General features: G+C 42.6%; 2 protein-coding genes across 14 annotated transcripts in view; one reads left to right on the top strand and one right to left on the bottom strand.

Annotated features, from left to right (window-relative positions):
- LOC106567684 (proenkephalin-A) overlaps positions 1 to 5143 on the top strand; it is a 40764-nt gene extending 35621 nt beyond the window's left edge. For all 3 annotated transcript variants that reach the window (XM_014137299.2, XM_014137452.2, XM_045714682.1), the window contains exon 3: positions 1012 to 5143. In XM_014137299.2, the coding sequence (XP_013992774.1) occupies positions 1012 to 1641 (630 nt within the window). In that variant the 3' untranslated portion in view covers positions 1642 to 5143. The remainder of the gene's footprint in view (positions 1 to 1011) is intronic.
- Positions 3612 to 15818, bottom strand: LOC106567335 (zinc finger protein 395). Of its 11 annotated transcripts, none has more exons than XM_014136656.2 (12): positions 15469 to 15818; positions 13133 to 13299; positions 12599 to 12810; positions 11104 to 11333; positions 9782 to 9972; positions 9546 to 9670; positions 9093 to 9298; positions 8847 to 8947; positions 8400 to 8670; positions 8075 to 8161; positions 6540 to 6658; positions 3612 to 6310 (listed from the first exon to the last, which is right to left on the bottom strand). In XM_014136656.2, the coding sequence occupies exons 4-12, from the start codon at positions 11296 to 11298 to the stop codon at positions 6199 to 6201; spliced, it is 1407 nt and encodes a 468-aa protein (XP_013992131.1). In that variant the 5' UTR covers positions 11299 to 11333; positions 12599 to 12810; positions 13133 to 13299; positions 15469 to 15818; the 3' UTR covers positions 3612 to 6198. The 11 variants fall into 11 exon arrangements, 10 of the variants coding, with proteins under 10 accessions (XP_013992131.1, XP_013992047.1, XP_045570626.1 ...); XM_014136572.2 differs by having other exon boundaries at positions 13153 to 13299; XM_045714670.1 differs by lacking the exon at positions 15469 to 15818 and adding an exon at positions 15391 to 15466 and having other exon boundaries at positions 13153 to 13299.
- Positions 15819 to 17397: the final 1579 nt, after the last annotated feature.

The raw sequence follows: 17397 nt of genomic DNA, 5'->3' as shown, positions 1-17397 counted from the left end.
CAGGCAATGCTTTTCCACTGCTCAACTGTCCAGTGTTGGTGATCACATGTCCACTGGAGCCGCTTCTTCTTGTTTTTAGCTGATAGGAGTGGAACCCTGTGTGGTCGTCTGCTGCAATAGCCCATCCGTGACAAGGACAGACGAGTTGTGCGTTCTGAGATGCCGTTCTGCACACCACTGTTGTACTGCTCCGTTATTTGTCTGTTTGTGGCCCGCCTGTTAGCTTGCATGATTCTTGACATTCTCCTTCAACCTCTCATCATCGAGCTGTTTTCTCCCACAGGACAGCCGCTGACTGGATGTTTTTTTTTCCGCATCATTCTCTGTAAACCCTCGACACTGTCGTGTATGAAAATCCCAGGAGGGGTTTCTGAGATACTGGATCCGGCACACCTGACACCGACGATCATACCTCGCTCAGTCGCTTAGGTCACTGGTTTTGCCCATTCTAACGTTCAATCAAACAGTAACTGAATGCCTCGATACCTGTCTGCCTGCTTTATATAGCAAGTCATGGTCACATGACTCACTGTCTGTAGGAGCGATCCATTTTTGTGAACGGGGTGGTGTACCTAATAAACTGTCCGGTGAGTGTACATGTAAACAGGGCTAAAAAGTGACTGGGAGCAGGTATAAATAAATACTTATGGTAATATACTAATAGTAATATATACATGTAAACAGGAGTAATAGTGACCAGTAGCAGGATAAAAAGATAGATACTAATGGTAATGGCAATCAATAATCACTGAACAGTAGCGTAACGCTAGTAATAAATCAAACCAATAATCATTATTACAGCAGCATAGGTGTGAGGGGTGTCTGCGTGTGGGCATAAGTGTGTGAGTGAGGTTTTTGCGTGTGAGTGAGTGACAGTGAAGGTGTGTCAGTGTGGATGGGCATAGAGTCAGTGTGGATGGGCATAGAGTCAGTGTGAATGGGCATAGTCAGTGTGGATAGCTGCTCTCTAACGGCCATGTGCTCTGTGTTTCCCTCCCCCTCTCCTCTCAGGTGTGTCTGGTGGAGTGTGAGGGTAACGTCTCCCCTGCCTTCACTTGGGACATGTGCCGCAAGGCCTCAGCCTCCCCACAGTTACCCTCCCTGTCCATAGGGGGCGCTGCCATGCTGACGCGGGCCCAGAAGGAGGTGGAGGCCATGCTGCCAGAGGAAGAAGAGGAACAGGGGGAAGGGGGGCTGATGTACCCAGTAGCCCTGCAGAGGTTTGACCACGTGGTCCGTTCTCTGGGCATAGATGAGCTGGGCAGTGAGAGCCGGCTAACCGCTGATGTCTACAACTCCCAGCTGCCCCAGGAAATGCAGGAAAGGGATGAGGAAGTTGGGGACGAGGAAGAGGGGGATAACGGGATGGAGAGAGAGCAGGACGGAGCGGCGGGGATAAGTCTGTCGAAGCGCTTCGGGGGGTTCCTGAAGGGAAGGCATGGATACAGGAAGTTGATGGGCCCCGGGAGGCCCTTGCAGAAGCGCTACGGCGGGTTCATAGGCATCCGGAAATCTGCCCGCAAGTGGAACAACCAGAAACGGTTCAGTGAGTTCCTGAAGCAATACCTGGGCATGAGCACCCGAGCTAGCAAGTCCTACAACAGTGTCTCCGCTGACATCACCCAACAGAACAAGGTGTAGCAACGCACACGGCAACTGTATCCCTGGCAATGACGCACATATTGTAACCTAGCAACCCCCAACCCCGCTCTACATATTCAAATCCGTCACCAAGGTGATGATTAAACTTCTGTTCCGAACACAACCCCTCATGAAAATCCACACTGGAGCATTATAGATTCAGTCTTGTATACTGCATTTCCTCATTGATAACGATAACATATTATGAATAAAAGCTAAGAAAATAGTAAAAAAAGACCATGTATATAGCTAAATGGTTTATCAGAGAATCACATTGGATTAATAGTATAGACACACGAACACACTATATTTGTTTTGCTTTCTATACTGCATCTGTAATGTAACTTTTCAAACCACATTTGCCTTCATCAATTATGGCTATTATTATTACATAGGCTAATTCAGTGTAAACTTCATGAATTTAAATGACTTACTAGTGAAGTTTCCATGGATTTCTTGAACCAGTACAGTACATGAGAGGGAGACTGTTTGGTGACCAGGCATGGCACTCCCTTTGTTAGGTTGCCCTCTAGTGGCTAACCCAAAAATTACTTTTAGATTTCCAATTGAAAATGCGCTAAAATATGTTCATGACTATCTTATATAATATATAACACAATCTCAGTATTAGGTTTGTGGATGGCTTGTAACCTATTCACATCTTCAGAAATATTCTCCAAACTTCAATTTCAACCCTGGCTACTATAATTTGGAGCAAAACATCACAATTAACTGTTACTACTGCGTAAGACTTAAATATTATATCCATGCTCTTGTACCAATGATCTGTTGGCGAAACTAATGTTCTGACTTGAGAATGAACCTTGGCATGTGTTTTTTGAAGCCGAAGCAGATGTAGCCTAGGCCTATTCAATCAGTTCAAGTGTTAACCAGCGATAGCAGACGTCTGCATAGTGCATGTTTTCATGGTGTTGGAGGTGGAACTGCGTAGGTGCTGTCAAATCGGTGAGCAACTGCTCTTGCCATCATTGTCACCAAGCCACTCCCGCCCCACTAGTGTTAAAAGTTAAGATCGAGAAAGTGTAGGCCATGGTTCCCCAACTGGCGGCCCAACAATAAAAATAAAAAAAGTGGACCTAAAAGACAAAAAACAGCAGCAAATCAGCTCCAAGTGATTTAAATTTAGGAAATCTGTTCCAAACTATTCCCACACATAGATATGTGAACATATACAAATGGAAGAAACATTTGAAATTATGTTTTAGTCAAACGTTATATCTGTTTGGGCTTCTTGTGGTCAATTTGCAGTCTACAAATGATTTGTAATTATGTTCAGGCCCCAGACCATCCGCTCAAGAAAATAAAATTATAATCAGCCCGCGACTGAATCTAGTTGATGATCCCTGGTGTAGGCTATAAAGAAATAGTTACTCTAACATTCCAGTGTTCCAACTGTAACCAAGGCTGCATGGGATTTGTCTTAATGCACTCCGTTCAGCCAATGGCAATGTCCGCTTTAGGATGAATGCCAGGAACCGCTTGTGGATTTGGCATCTCTGACGCAGTTCCACCTCCAACACCACCAAAACATTAAATAGAGCCCCTACTGTATGTATGAACAGTCATCTGAATTATTATGTGAAACCATTTTGTTGTGCAGCATTAAACCTGTAAATGGCAGAACTTTTACATATCAATAAAGATAGTTTACTATTTGTTTTGTGGCTTGTTATGCAGCAAATGATTCGGTGTCTTGAGGTGTTTTGTTCCAACGTCCTAGAATGTTCACGAGACAATGACATCTTGTATGAATCCCACAATGCTCCATTTATTAAACAAAAAATGTCCACACCAATAATGTCTTGTATAATAACAATAAAAGTCCTCTCTTGATCAAATAAAATATCTGTATAGATGCAGGCCCACAACTCAACATAGAAAGACGTATAACTTTACATCTAACTTGAGGCCAAACATTTGAAAAAGGAGAATAAAAACAAGACTACTAGTGACAGGGTTAGTCTTTATCAAGCATATTTCAACATCAAAAAGACCAAAACATTCCAGATTCCATATAAAAATAGTGCATCATAATAAAAAATTACTTCATTCAAAGGTAATTTCTTTCTCCAGGTACAGTACATACAGGTAACTGCCAAAATAAAGGAAACGCCAACAAAGTGTCTTATAGGGTGTTGGGCCACCACAAGCCACCAGAAATGCTTCAATACACCTTGACATAGATTCTACATGTGTCTGGAACTCGGAGGGATGCGGCACCATTCCATCATTTGGTGTTTTGTTGACGGTGGTGGAAAACGCTGTCTCAGGCGATGCTCCAGAATCTCCCATAATTATTCAATCGAGTTAAAATCTGGTGACTGAGAGACACACACACACTTTAAACCCTCTATGCGCCTTTAAGACCCCTCTTTCAAAGTCACCAAAACAATGGGCAACTGGGCATTTTATACATGACCCTAAGCATGATGGGATGTTAATTGTTTAACTCAGGAACGACACCTTTGTGGAAGCATCTGATTTCAATATACTTTGTATCCCTCATTTACTCAAGTGTTTCCATTATTTTTGGCAGTTACCTATACATAACACAATATATAAGCGTTTTTTGCTTCTGTGGATTAATTGGCTTACTGCAAGGAAACATGAGTTTCAATAAACAAGCATTTTGGGTTTTAACATATGAAAACATCTTTATGCATGTTAATTTACAATAAGTGGCAGAGTGACAAGGGTTTAGGGCCACAATGCCCTTGAGCAGCATATAATTCTAGATAAGCCCTTAGCCATGTAAATGTTTTCAGACTCAATCCTGGCACCATATTTTAGTTCTTATTATTGGCACCACGTGGCACATTCCACATCAAACCTGGAACCTCGATAACATAATTCAGTTAGTGTCTCAGCAGTACTGAGGCTGGTACTGGAGTGTTGGATATCCAAGCATATGGCAAATGTATGGAGATAGATTCCTGACAAAATATATTTATACAAATGGCTCATTTTATTACAACGATGTGAGTAAGAGACCAGAGCTGCCAATGACCTCCATGTTTTAAAGGGAACCAATACTTTCACGTCATAGTGTCTCTTTAATTATAGACTAGTGCTCTGAAATGATATCCGTTGGCATAACCAAAGCCTGTTACGAGGCTATATTATAGACTATTTCTGGTGTAACTAAGAAGACTTTAAGGCATACCAGAAAGGATAGCTACCGTAGCTGCTAACAACAAGGACGAGATACTGGGTCCTTAACTTTAACAGTTGGTTACATCATGCTCAGAGAAGTGAAAATCAATGTGCATGTCATCTGATTGGTCTAAAGTGTGTGAATTGATTCCTATATCCCACAACATGGTAATTCTTGGCGGAACATTGTATTTAACACACCTTAGAAAAACGACAAGTTGCAAAATATAGACAACATCGCTGGATAATATAACGAAACACAATACAAATTAACATATTCAACATCCCCCCCCAAATTGTTTTGTTCCCTTAAAAAAGCCAAAAACATTTTAAAAAAGCTACATACAAGTTTGCAGGAATAAATGGCTTATAACATCAGACAGGCTGGGCTAATGACTCACAAATCTGCATTTTACTTCTCCTCCAATCCATTCTCAATGTTTACGACACAACTTCCTGGTTACCGATGCCTTGTAGATCATGAGCAGATGGAATCCTATAGGTCAAGGGGGATTCTTTCAGCCAATCCGTGCACTATATGCAATTGACAAGAGCTGGTATAAATGAAACTCAATACTTTTTAACAAATGAATGAGCAAGTTGACAGCCAGCAACTCTCTTCTCTGACATGGTAACAAGCATGCTATTTACAGGACCTTAGTATTTAGCGAAGCTTCACCTCTGTCACATAGGGCTATCTCCCTCCTAGTATCACTTGACTTTCTTCTCCTCGTCATCATTCTCCACTGCATGCAGACAGGAAGCCAAAGCCTGATGGATGGGTTAACCTTTGGATCATACGGATCTGTTCTTGCCCAGGCGTTTGGAAGTTAGGTTAATTTACAGATCGGATATTCTGCTCAGCACCTGCCTGGCTCAGGCCCACAATTGGCAACAGGCAGCAAGCCTTTTTTCCAAGCCAAGTTATGGACGGCATGATGTCATAGATCTATAGACATCCCCTATATAGCTGCTGGGTATAGAAGAGCTGCTGTTTATAAGTTATAGCCAAAGATTTGGAAGAGAGGATAACGTTCCACTTCCTTTGTAGCCCCTCCCTGGGAAGGAGGACACGGAACTGAGATGCAGAACTATGCTTCTGGTAAAGGTCATAGGTAATTTAGCTGCCTGCCCCCCGCAGCGTTCACCATGAGCACCAACGCACAAGAACCCGAAGTTGTCAAAGACATGAACAAAATACATAAAAAACTTCTAGTAAAGTGGTAAAAAGTACAAAAAAGGTTTTTAAAAAGAAAGAAATAAACACCAACGTACATGGTGCTCCACTGGTTGACCCCCAGATCTTTCCTCCGTCTTCACTCGAAGAGGTGACTGCTCCATCTTTCTTTCTCTCGGTCTTCATCCCTCTCTTCTGTGAGGGGTTCAGTCGAGGAAGCGCTGGCAGGCTTTCTTCCAGCGACAGGCGGTGCACCACTGGTCCCGGTGCTCGATGCCGTACACCTTACGGCACTTCTTCGCCTCGCCACGGATCCTCCTATAGAGAGAAAGGGAGGGAGGGAATTTACAGTAAATGAAATGAACGGAAATGGAGAGAGAGACATAAGGAGATGCATAGATAAGAGTGAGGAAAATACAGAAAAATCAGAGAGAAGGGAAATTACTGTAGACTCAGATTGACTGAGGCAGATATGAAGGATGATGTGCATTAAAATGTTATCAATAGTGATACATTAGTAATAGTATACTAAAATATAGTATCTCACCTTGTGGACCAGTGGCTGCGTTGGGGAGAGGTGCTGACAGGGTGTGGTCTGATGGGGGCACTGTGCTGCTGCAGCCACTGTTCTCCCACACTGACTGACCTCACACGGAACGACGCACCCTGGTGGACAGAGGGGGAAACCGGTGAGAAGCAGTGCATAGAAAAACAACAGAACATACACATTATGACTGCCTTTGTTATGGGTGATGAAGAGCAGAATGTCAAATCCATTCCTTTCAAAAGGCTTCTTTTCCACGTCTCCTCTCCTTTACCTCCACTGATGGGAAATGAACTGCAGATAAGGGGAGGAGACAGGACAGCCACTATAAATAAGTGTAAACTCAGTTTTTGTAATTGGTTAGAGACTACTAACTAATCTGTCTAATTTTATACAAATAACCCACAACTGAATTGAACATAGATTTCTCAGCACAACATACAACCCAAAAGGAAAACAAAAAAAGGTAAATATAAAAATGAGTAAATATCAATAATACTGCAGATCAATCAGGTTCAATGCATTTGTTATGCATGGTTGATGACAAGTAAACTAATAAAATAAATGACAACATATTGCATTTGATGTTGCCATCTCTCACATTACTGCAAGGTCCAGCAAAACAACACTGATGAAAGCAAGGAAAATCTTCATCCACTATTTTAGCATTCATGCAATGCCTATTTAGATTACAGGAAACTGAACGATCCATGTTAACTGCTGAAACGGCATCAGCATTGATTTGTCTTTGTGTGCACTGCTGCAGACTGCTGCAGTGGCTTGATCACGCCAGTGTCCACGTGTTGTTACAAATAAATTACCAGCAGTTTCTACTACATATCGATAGGTGGCAGTGTTGTAGCACATGCTAACGAGAGACTATGGGTCAGTGGAGACAAAGGCAGCCAGTTCAGTGATGGAAAGAAAATATGATCAAATCAACAGGGGATTAGCTGGTAAATATCCATGACACTATTGGCAGTATAGAGCAGCTCTGGAGACAGGGCACCAAATCTATCCTAGAAAACAAATGCTATTTTTCCCTGATGGACTGAATTCAATTCCCCAAACACATACTGGCAAAGGCTCTGTATGGGAAATGTTTCTGCAAATATTCCACTTTTAAAAGCAAGTACGTGATGAATATATGGACAAATCTGTGTTTAAAGGGCAAAAATGTTGAATTCTACCAGTGAAAATAGCTTATACCTGGACATACAGCATGAACAGCAGTTGTACAGTGCTGTAGATTCTTAACTGAGTGTTTATAAATCAATTATCTACAGGGAATTTCCCTTGAGATTCTCCTATTGGATTCTGCAGTGAGGGTTGCGTTCAAGAGCCCCAGGAGTCAGGGTTGTGTTGATTGTCATTTCATTGGTGTAGTCTGTTGTCCAGCTCCTTTACCAACACTTCTCTCTAGGCGCATTTGATTTAGCTCAGCCGGGGTGTGGGATCGGCGGGGTTTGCACATTCGAGACCATTCCTTTAGTCCTAAAGTGCAAACTCTACCCACCCAGTGCTTCAGGAAGGTTTACCTGTCTTGGGTGGAGGGTTGAGGTAGGTGTGGTACAATGACAGGAGTAGGAGACCGAGACAGGTGGAGCCTCCACCTGGACTGGAACCTACAGAGATAAATAAAGTGATCAATGATTGCGATCAGGTAGGATCATTGAATGCAAAATATGAAACAATAGGCTATATAACCACATACAAAAACAGAGTTTGCAATAGGTGCTCATAGCATGCTTGTTACGTATTTAACTCAAGAAACACATTTGTTTGCCACTTTTCACACCCGGTGTGCAGAACAGAGATAACTTAGACATGAATAGCAGCGAGGGCAGTTGTCCTAGTGCTTACCTGGTAGGAGTGCTCAGAGTGGACCTGCCAGAAGAAGTCCGGGGTGGAGGGGGCAGACTGGCTGAGCTGAGGGCTCACTTCTGTGGGGGAGTCTCCTCCAGCTCCTGGTCCTACGCCAGTGGGAGAGGGGCTGGAGGGGGAGGCCGACCATGGGGTGCTGGGGGTAGGGACCCCTAGAGGTCGGGTGAGAGGCCGCGGCTCCCGCTGATGGATCTCTGTGTAGTAGAAGTCCTCCTCGCTGCAGGAGCAACGCTCATGCTCACTGACTTGGCTGAGGGAAAACACGTGGATATACAGTGCATAGATTAATGCAACAGTTGTTTTCTTGTGCCACTATTACTGCTAGTAGAAGCACTGTCACATCATCTGATAATAAAAGTTAAGACTTTATAATGTCAACGGCCGTCATTTTGGCACCAAAGATCAGTCTCATCCCTGGACACTTACCCCAGGTGCAGGGTACGGATGTGACGTTTAATCCCAACGACAGACTTCAGAATCTTCCCACAGTTGGGCCACAGACACCTGTAGGCCACCTTCACTGAGTTCTGAGAGGAAACAAGTTCACAGGTAAGCAAGGCTGATGGAACTGACTGAACATTAAATCAAGAACAAGTAGCTGATGTGCTTGCCAGTAAATTCTGTCACATTGGTCAATTTTAGCAAGGCTGTCCCCGTGACTACCCTACTCACCCTGCGTTTCCGTGGTGCTGGCTCGTCAAACAGCACCTGCTCCATGTCCAATCCCTCATCAGGGGGCATGGCCAGGCTGTGACCCTCTGTTTCTGTGATTGGTGGAGAGGGGGCTGGGCTTCCGTAGCCATGGTCACAGCTCCAGTAGCCACTACTGCCGCTGTCTGAGAGTTCCCCGCCTCCACACTCCATACTAGCAGAACCTGCTGCACACATACACACATTAGTAACTCCAGAAGTCACTTACAGTGCATATATTTTCATACTGGTCCCCTATGGGAATCGAACCTACAATCGTGGCGTTGCAAGCAATATGCTCTACCAACTGAGGCACACACACACACACACACACACACACACACCTTACTAGAGCTGCAATGGTTGACAAAAACTGGACAGGAAAAATATAACCAAGAGCTTATCACTCAATCAATTATTCTGTCAATGAATTACCTGTGACTGTGTCTCTCTGAGGAGGGCTCGGGACCAAAGGGCTGCAGGACAGGCTGGTGAGAACCAGGGCTGCCATCATCTCATCCATAGACTCTGCACTCCTGTAGCAGGGAGAACAATAAGATCTATATATATATATATAGAGAGAGAGAGAGAGACACACACAATGACAGGGGAATGCATACCCTGCTCCAGTTAACACACAAATTACACCCACACACACACATTACACTTACCTCCTGGGCACATCAATGCAGGAGGACATTTGGTGTGGTGGAGGCGGGACGGTGGGGCAGGTCCATACGTCCTCTAGTTTCCTCAGGACATGCTGTCCCAGGACAGGCAGTAGGACGGCCACCTCATTATCCACATGGTTGTGTTGCTCCACTACCCCTGTGCACTCACGCCCTCCACACAACACATACACCTAAAGAGAGAGGGAGAGGTTAGCGACAGAAGTGTAATTGAGGGAGGAAACGGAAGGGAGTGATATAGATGTACAAGGATGGAGGGAGACAGAGAGAGTCCTAAACAGAGACTACACAGTGGCAGAATACCTGACCCCTGTGACTGACCCAAAATCCTTGACTATGTACAGACCCAGTGAGCATAGCCTTGCTATTGAGAGGTCGTTATAGGCAGACCTGGCTCTCAAGAGAAGACAGGATATGTACCCATTGTCAACAAAATTGGTGGAAACTGAGCTGCACTTCCTAACCTGTATGACCACAGACACATATTTCCCTCAGATCACACAGACCCACAAAGAATTTGAAAACTTGACAAGAAATATCCACAAGCGTTTCAATGTTCATCGTCTTTACTTGCAAACTCCAAAATAAAGGTGTACAACCATGTAGAAATGGTAGGAAACAGGAGTGATATACCCAACTCAACATGAGGTAGTGTTACGTTAATAATGTACCGACTCTGGAGGGTAAAGGTCACAGTCAACACATGTCCATAATAACAATGCTCCCATGAATAGTAATAATACTATACTGCAGTTAAGTACACCACATATTCAGTAGGAATGATTTGTAGTGTCCACACTATAACAACATCCAACATTGATAAGCTCCCATATCTGTTTGGCAAAATACCACAATGTGCAATCATAGCAGCCAGATTTGTGGCCGTTGCCATGAGAAAACGGCAACCAATGTTTACTGTTCATTTCTAATAGTTTTTTGTTGACGTTGTTAAATTATCCTCTCACTTTTGTTTATTTTACTTGCTTTGGTAATGTAAACATATTTCCCATGCCAAGAAAGCCCCTTTGAATTGAGAGAGAGCGAGAAAGAGCAAGAGAGAGTGTGACAGAGATGTACAACGATGGAGAGAGAGAGAGAGATGTACAATGACAAGTCAAAAAGAACAAGTCAGGGTTAGTGCAAAGATAGGGGGAGAGTAAGAGAGACAGATATAAAAAGACAGACAGCGAGACTTCGAGGAAAGAGAGGGAATTCATTAAAACAATCTGAATTTGAAATAGAGAGTGACAGACAGATTGGTGTTCTCTCAAGCATGACATGTAACATAAGAATGTCTCCCTCACCTTCTGTCCAGGAAGTAGTTTGTTGTTGAACCTGCTGAGATGCTGGGGCCCTGGTGATCCCATGGTTGGGCCCCCCACACCCCCCTCAGGGTCCCCATGACTCCCTGTCTCCAGTGGGCTCTCCATGGAGGGGCAGGAGGTACACACCAACGCCCCTAGTGGGGAACGCTTCCCCAGACGACTCTTAGGTAACATGGTTGGCAGTAACACTGTCTGAAGACTCAGAAGATCTATTGGGAACACAGACAGACAGACAAAACAGGAGTAGAGTTTGGGTTTAGTTACTGTAGTAGGAGAGTACTGATTCTGCCTTAGAAATCATGCTGTGTTACATTCTGGGAAATGCAATCTCGTTGTCATTGGTATCCATTTTTCCATTTCAAAAGATCTTAGAAGTGCGCATGTTTAGGAACTTCAAGGTTTAGCTGTAGAACTACAGTCCAGATCGAACTAATGAATCTTACAAGCCCTTTGCCCCAAACATTTTTTGGGGTACACTTAATCTCTTTTATAGTCAAATGCCAAACCTGGAGTGGCAATGAGGATTGAGAAATTGACCATCTGCTTTCAACACATTACAGAAAAAAATCTGTGTGCTCACTTTGCTATTATATTTCATGTTTTGAAGTTCTATAAAAAAGTTAACTTCATTGACATAGTCATATCCATCCAGATGCATGTGTGGATGACAGCTCAGCCATTCTGCCATGAATGTTGATGGATTGATTAAGTATGTGGGGAGGGCATTCCTGGTAGCTAATCAATTACATAATTGGTCTTCATCAGCACTTGAATGAACACCCGTCTTAGACCAAAATCTACCCCCTCCCCACCTTCTCCCCCTAAACGCTCTTGGTTGAAATTGCGTCAGATGACCATATCCCCCAACCCTATCCTTGACTATTAGATAAAAACCCGTCTGACACCAAATCAGTGGGTAGGAGGTGACTTCTTTCTACACCATCCAACTATATACTATGGTGTGTGGTGGCTTGGGATCAGCTGGCTTCCGCAGATAGAGTTACAACACAAATATTTACCCATGACCTATTTTGGAGCCCTTCTCTATTTCGGACACTTGAGACATTTTACCAGATGCTCTTATCCAGAGCAACTTACAGTAGTGAGTGCATACATTTCAACTTATTCGCACTTGCCCCCTGTGGGAATCAAACCCACAACCCTGGCATTGCAAGCGCCATGCTCTACCACCTGAGCCACAAGGTTTGCCTTGACCTTTACAGAAATCTGGTTGCTGGTTAAACCTCCTAACCACAGAGCTAAAGTTAGCTGACATTCAACATCCCAATAGAATGTGTAGGCCTACCTTAAGATAATATAACTATTACACAACAGTAGCCTGTGAATAGAATCTTCAAACCAGAAATATATTGATTCCAAAAGAGTGCCCTAACTAATGACTCTTCATTTGTTAAAGTTGTTCCAAGTTACATGTTCAAAAATAAACGATTATGACAAAATGCTTTGTATTTACCCTGCACAGGAAATGCGATAGAGGCAGGGCTTCAATAATAGTCTCCAATAATTTGAGGTGTGGGATTCTCCAAAAACATTCTCTCAATAATGAATTAACTCTTCTCCTGCAAAGCGATTCTACCATCAATCACCCTGCCGGTCTCACATCGTCAATAGAAACATTCCGATGGGCATCAGTATATGGACGTCATCATGATAACTGATGCAATTCTGGAAACCAGAGAGCAAGACACAGTGAGTCACCCCTTCTAGAAATTATAGAAGAACAATTTACAGTTGGGAAAGATTTGGGGTGGACCAGATTTGCTCTGTTGAGTGGTCACGGTCCATCATATCCTGTAATACCGATTAAAAGCACATCAAAGAGAGAAGGAGGAGAGTGTGTGTGTGTGTGTGTGTGTGTGTGTGTGTGTGTGTGTGTGCATAAGCAACAACAACGCCACCAGAGAAGCCAAAGGCTGAGTATGAGAGAGAGAAGGGGCAGGTAAGGTTCTCTCCATTCCCTCCTTGATTCCAGTAATGTTTGACTCACTGGTGTAATGGTGAACCAACCTGATGGTAAGAGAATTTCCTTTGATTTCACAACATTGGCCGTCTGTGTAACAGTAGCTCGCTGCTGTACGTAGAGGCATACAATAGCCACCAGTCACAGGTGGCACTGTAACTCTATTCCAGGAATACAGGGAAAAATAACACGTCCTATAAGGGAAAAGGGGATACCTAGTCAGTTGCACAACTGAATGCAATTCAGACAAACCATCAAACAGGCAAAGCGTCAATACAGGACTAAGATTGAATCCTACTACACCGGCGCTGACGGATATGGCAGGGCTTGCAAACTATTACAGACTACAAAGATAAACCCAGCCACGAGCCTACCAGATGGGCTAAATGCCTTTTATGCTCGCGTCGAGGAAAGCAACACTGAAGCATGCATGAGCACAAAAGCTGTTCTGGATGACTGTGTGATCACGCTCTCCGTAGCCGATGTGAGCAAGACCTTTAAACAGGTCAACATTCACAAGGCAGGGCCAGATAGATTACCAGATGGAAACAGGATGCAATGGAGCTCAATTTTGAGTCTCATAACAAAGGGTCTGAATACCTATGTAAATAAGACGTGTTGTTTTGTTGTTGACATTTGCAAAGATTTCTAAATACCTATTTGGGGTTTGTCATTACAGGGTATTGTGTGTAGATGGATTAAAATAAATTAAAAAAAAGCGTAATCAATTTTAGAATAAGGCTGTAACGTAACAAAATGTGGAAAAAGTCAAGGGGTCTGAATACTTCCCGAATGCACTGTATTTTACACACATGCCTTTTATTTTCCTCCATAAGTAAAAGCAGGAAATGCATCACCCATGTCTCTTCTGCCATTCATTCCTATATAGCACCACAGTGGAGGTGTCATAATACCCATAAAACCTAGTGGTCAAACAGGGAAGTGGTTCTAATCATTTTTCCACCATTAATTTTTCCCATAGGAGATTTTAGAAACACATAAAATAAGAACTGTATTTCGTATAAGCTTACCCTGGCGTGCTGTTTTGATAACCATGTAAATCTCCCTCGGACAAGGTGACAAATATATTTGACTGTATTTACTCTCAGATTCAAAAATGCTAATTAGCTTAAAAATAGACATCACGCAAAACTACAAATCCCTGCAAGCTCCTGCACCTCATCTCCAGCTGACACCTTTGCTAACAGGTATTGTGTCTATTTAAAACTTGCACAAGACTGTTCACAGAATTGTCAATTTAAAAGAAATGTAGCCAATGTATTTATTACTACATTTAGCTAACATTAGAGATTCTTACCTTTGCCTCGATTGGCAGTCTAGTCCAGATCATCATGGCATTTGTAGTTCTTTATGATAGCCACAATAGCAGATAATTAGCCTTTCATTTTGGGGGGGTAAATACAGGCAAATATTGATCAAAATCACATTGTCCTAGAGATTTACACGGTTATCAAAACATCACGCCAGGGTAATTCTACACAAAACACAGCCCTTATTTTAAGTGTTTCTAAAATCCACTATGGGAAATATGAATGGTGGGGAAACGATTGGAACCATTTCCCTGTTTGACCACTAGGTTATGGGTATTGTGACTCACTGAGACTGGTTTGGATTTCTCCCTGACCAAAATAGCTGCCATTCTCAGAACATTCTAGAACTTGAGGGTCTATGACATAGCTGTCCACCCCCTTATCGGTGGAAAGTAGTATAACCACGCATGCCCGCACTAAAACTGTCAATTTCTCTTTCCAAAAATAAACCATGAAAACACTATCATTGCAGTAAGATGATCACTACGACACTGAATGTAGATAATTTAGTGTAATGCATAATTTATTTTTAATTCGTTTGATTTTTTTTCTTCTTATGTTTACTCGTTTCCCAATAATAGGATAATGTTGGATGTTGTTTTAAAATAAATTAGTTCTATAAGGTTGTCACAAAGGATCTATGCACACAAGAGATTTTAGGATGCAAAGCATCACGTTTACAGCCTATATTCTGCAGCTCATGCTTTGTAATAAAAATGTAATATAAGGCATTGATTGCTTCATTGAACATTTACTGATAGCCCACAAATAACAAGCGTCTGCATTGACTGGGTCCTAATATTATTTGCAACTTCACAGTTGATAAACATGGTCATATAAAAAGTAGCCTCAATGCATTTTGCAGCGATAAGAACATGTTTTTTTCTTCATGTTTACAATACAAATATGCACTTAAAATCCAAACCTTATGCACTGCATAAAGAATCTACTAACATGTTGAAAAGCATGCATCCTAAACAGCACTTTTCCTTGAGAACCCCAGCAAAGTTCCAATGGGTAGAGTGCACTTACCTCTGCCAATATTCAACACACCAGCTTCCTTAAAGCTCGCTTTAACCGGCTGTAACTTGAAATGCTGTTTTCCCTGCCTGAAAAAGGGTTGTATGCTGGTTATATCCAAACCCGGTATGGATTAAGGGGCAGGATTGGAGCTTTTCTTCTGCGAAAACATTATCAAGTAAATACCATACATACACGGTACTCGGACGTAAATAACCGTCTACTTTACATATTTGACTCAACTGAATAGATACATCAGTGGCAGTTAAACAGTTTTAGCGTGAAAATATAGCTGTAGGTGTCGAGTATTGTTAAAAGGGAATGAAAAACACGTCCGGGTTTTCTTAAATCTGTTTTCAGCGGGTTTTCAGGTCTTGTAGTAAACAAGATAACCATGTGGTAAGGATGTCAGCGTTCATTGGTCAAACCCTGTTTTTCTAGACACACGCCCCACAAAGCTCACTTGTTTACAGTAGCTTGGATTCGGGCTTGCTTGAGTGGAGCTCACAGTGGACGGACAGTAACTCAACTGGGTTACATTGTTGCATGCATGCTGCAGAAAGCAAACAGCTACATTGAAAGTTGCAACATTGCTCATCATTTCAGTGCAAGTTTAGAACTTTGTCACATTGCTTCAGTGCAAGTTTGTCATAGGCTACGATAGGGAATTTGGTGAAGTTCGAAATGAATTAATATTATAATAAATATGTTATATACTGTTTTTTATATTAGGCCTATTTTTGCCATTTCATACCCATCTGCAACATTAACAATGTTGCTACTGTAATGTAACAGCTCCATTCTAATCTCACAATGAACCAGTGTTTGACTAAACCAGTCAGATGAGATTTGCTGTGTGACTTACACAGTAGCCTATGCAATCCACACTGCCTTTGTTTACACTAATTATAAGGTGTTGGCTCTCCTTTGGTGAGGTGAAAAACAACAGGTATGTGGATGGCTTGTGTGGGCAGGGAGTCCCCTATACAGCATTTTACATCAGTGGTTCTCAAACATTTCCTCAGGGACCCCTGACATTTCACTATTTTGTTTTAGCCCTGAACTAGCTCACCTGGTTAATTTCATTAAGGTCTTGGTGATTAGTTGACAAATTTAATCATGTGTGCTAGCTCTAGAATAGAGTAGATCAAATACATGGAAGGGCTGAGGGTCCCCAAGGAGATGTTTGAGATCCACTGGTGTACATAAAATAGATCAGTGGTTTCTTAAACCTCTCCTCAGGGACCCAAAGCCATTCCCTGTATTTTATCTCTTCCAGAACTTGCACACCTGATTCAACTTGCCAACTAATCATCAGCCCTAGGTGAATCACAAGCATTACACTACACTCGCATTAACATCTGCTAACCATGTGTAGGTAGATGAATAACATTTGATTTGAATCGGGTGAGCTAGGACTACAACAGAGAGGAAGAGGCAAAGCAAGAGGATTTACTCCCCCCAAAATCTGTATGTGTGAGATAAGCCCCTTTTGTATGGATGTCTATGAGAAAGTGTAGAGATAGGTGGGTCTTATTTGATCTAATACAAGTTTCTTCATATTACACATTTAGACTACTGATATAAGTGGAGGCACGTGGCATTCCCGCAAATTTGAGAATCATTACTTTGTTGTGCCTGCTGTTCAAACACATATCTGCCCTCTCATTCAATAGAATGGTCCCGCCTGATATCGCCTCGTCTCGCGACATGCATTTATATTGTTAGAGCGGTCACTTCACTATCTTGTCAATATAATCGAAAATCTTTGGCTTCAACACAATTGTGAAACGTCTGGGGGTCCCCGATGAGAGGTTTGAGAACCACATAGATAGTGTGCAGCTATAAAGATGAAGGGCCAGGGACGCTGTTTTAATCAAAACATTTTCACAGTCCGTGAATATTGGCGAGAGGAGATGTGACGACGTCCCCATGCCGTTG

Source organism: Salmo salar, chromosome ssa01, assembly GCF_905237065.1.
Source record: "Salmo salar chromosome ssa01, Ssal_v3.1, whole genome shotgun sequence".
Classification (NCBI taxonomy): Eukaryota; Metazoa; Chordata; class Actinopteri; order Salmoniformes; family Salmonidae; genus Salmo; species Salmo salar.
The sequence above is the reverse complement of the archived record's forward strand: the minus strand, read 5'-3'. Positions and strand labels throughout refer to the sequence as shown.

Bases quoted from the DNA above. Each gene is read 5' to 3' on its own strand.
- LOC106567335 (XM_014136656.2), bottom strand. From the start codon at position 11,298: ATGTTACCTAAGAGTCGTCTGGGGAAGCGTTCCCCACTAGGGGCGTTG. The intron at 9,671-9,781 runs GTAAGTGTAATG...ATATATATATAG, and splicing joins TGCATTGATGTGCCCAGGAG to ATCTTATTGTTCTCCCTGCT. The intron at 8,671-8,846 runs GTAAGTGTCCAG...GTTTTCCCTCAG, and splicing joins ATCCGTACCCTGCACCTGGG to CCAAGTCAGTGAGCATGAGC.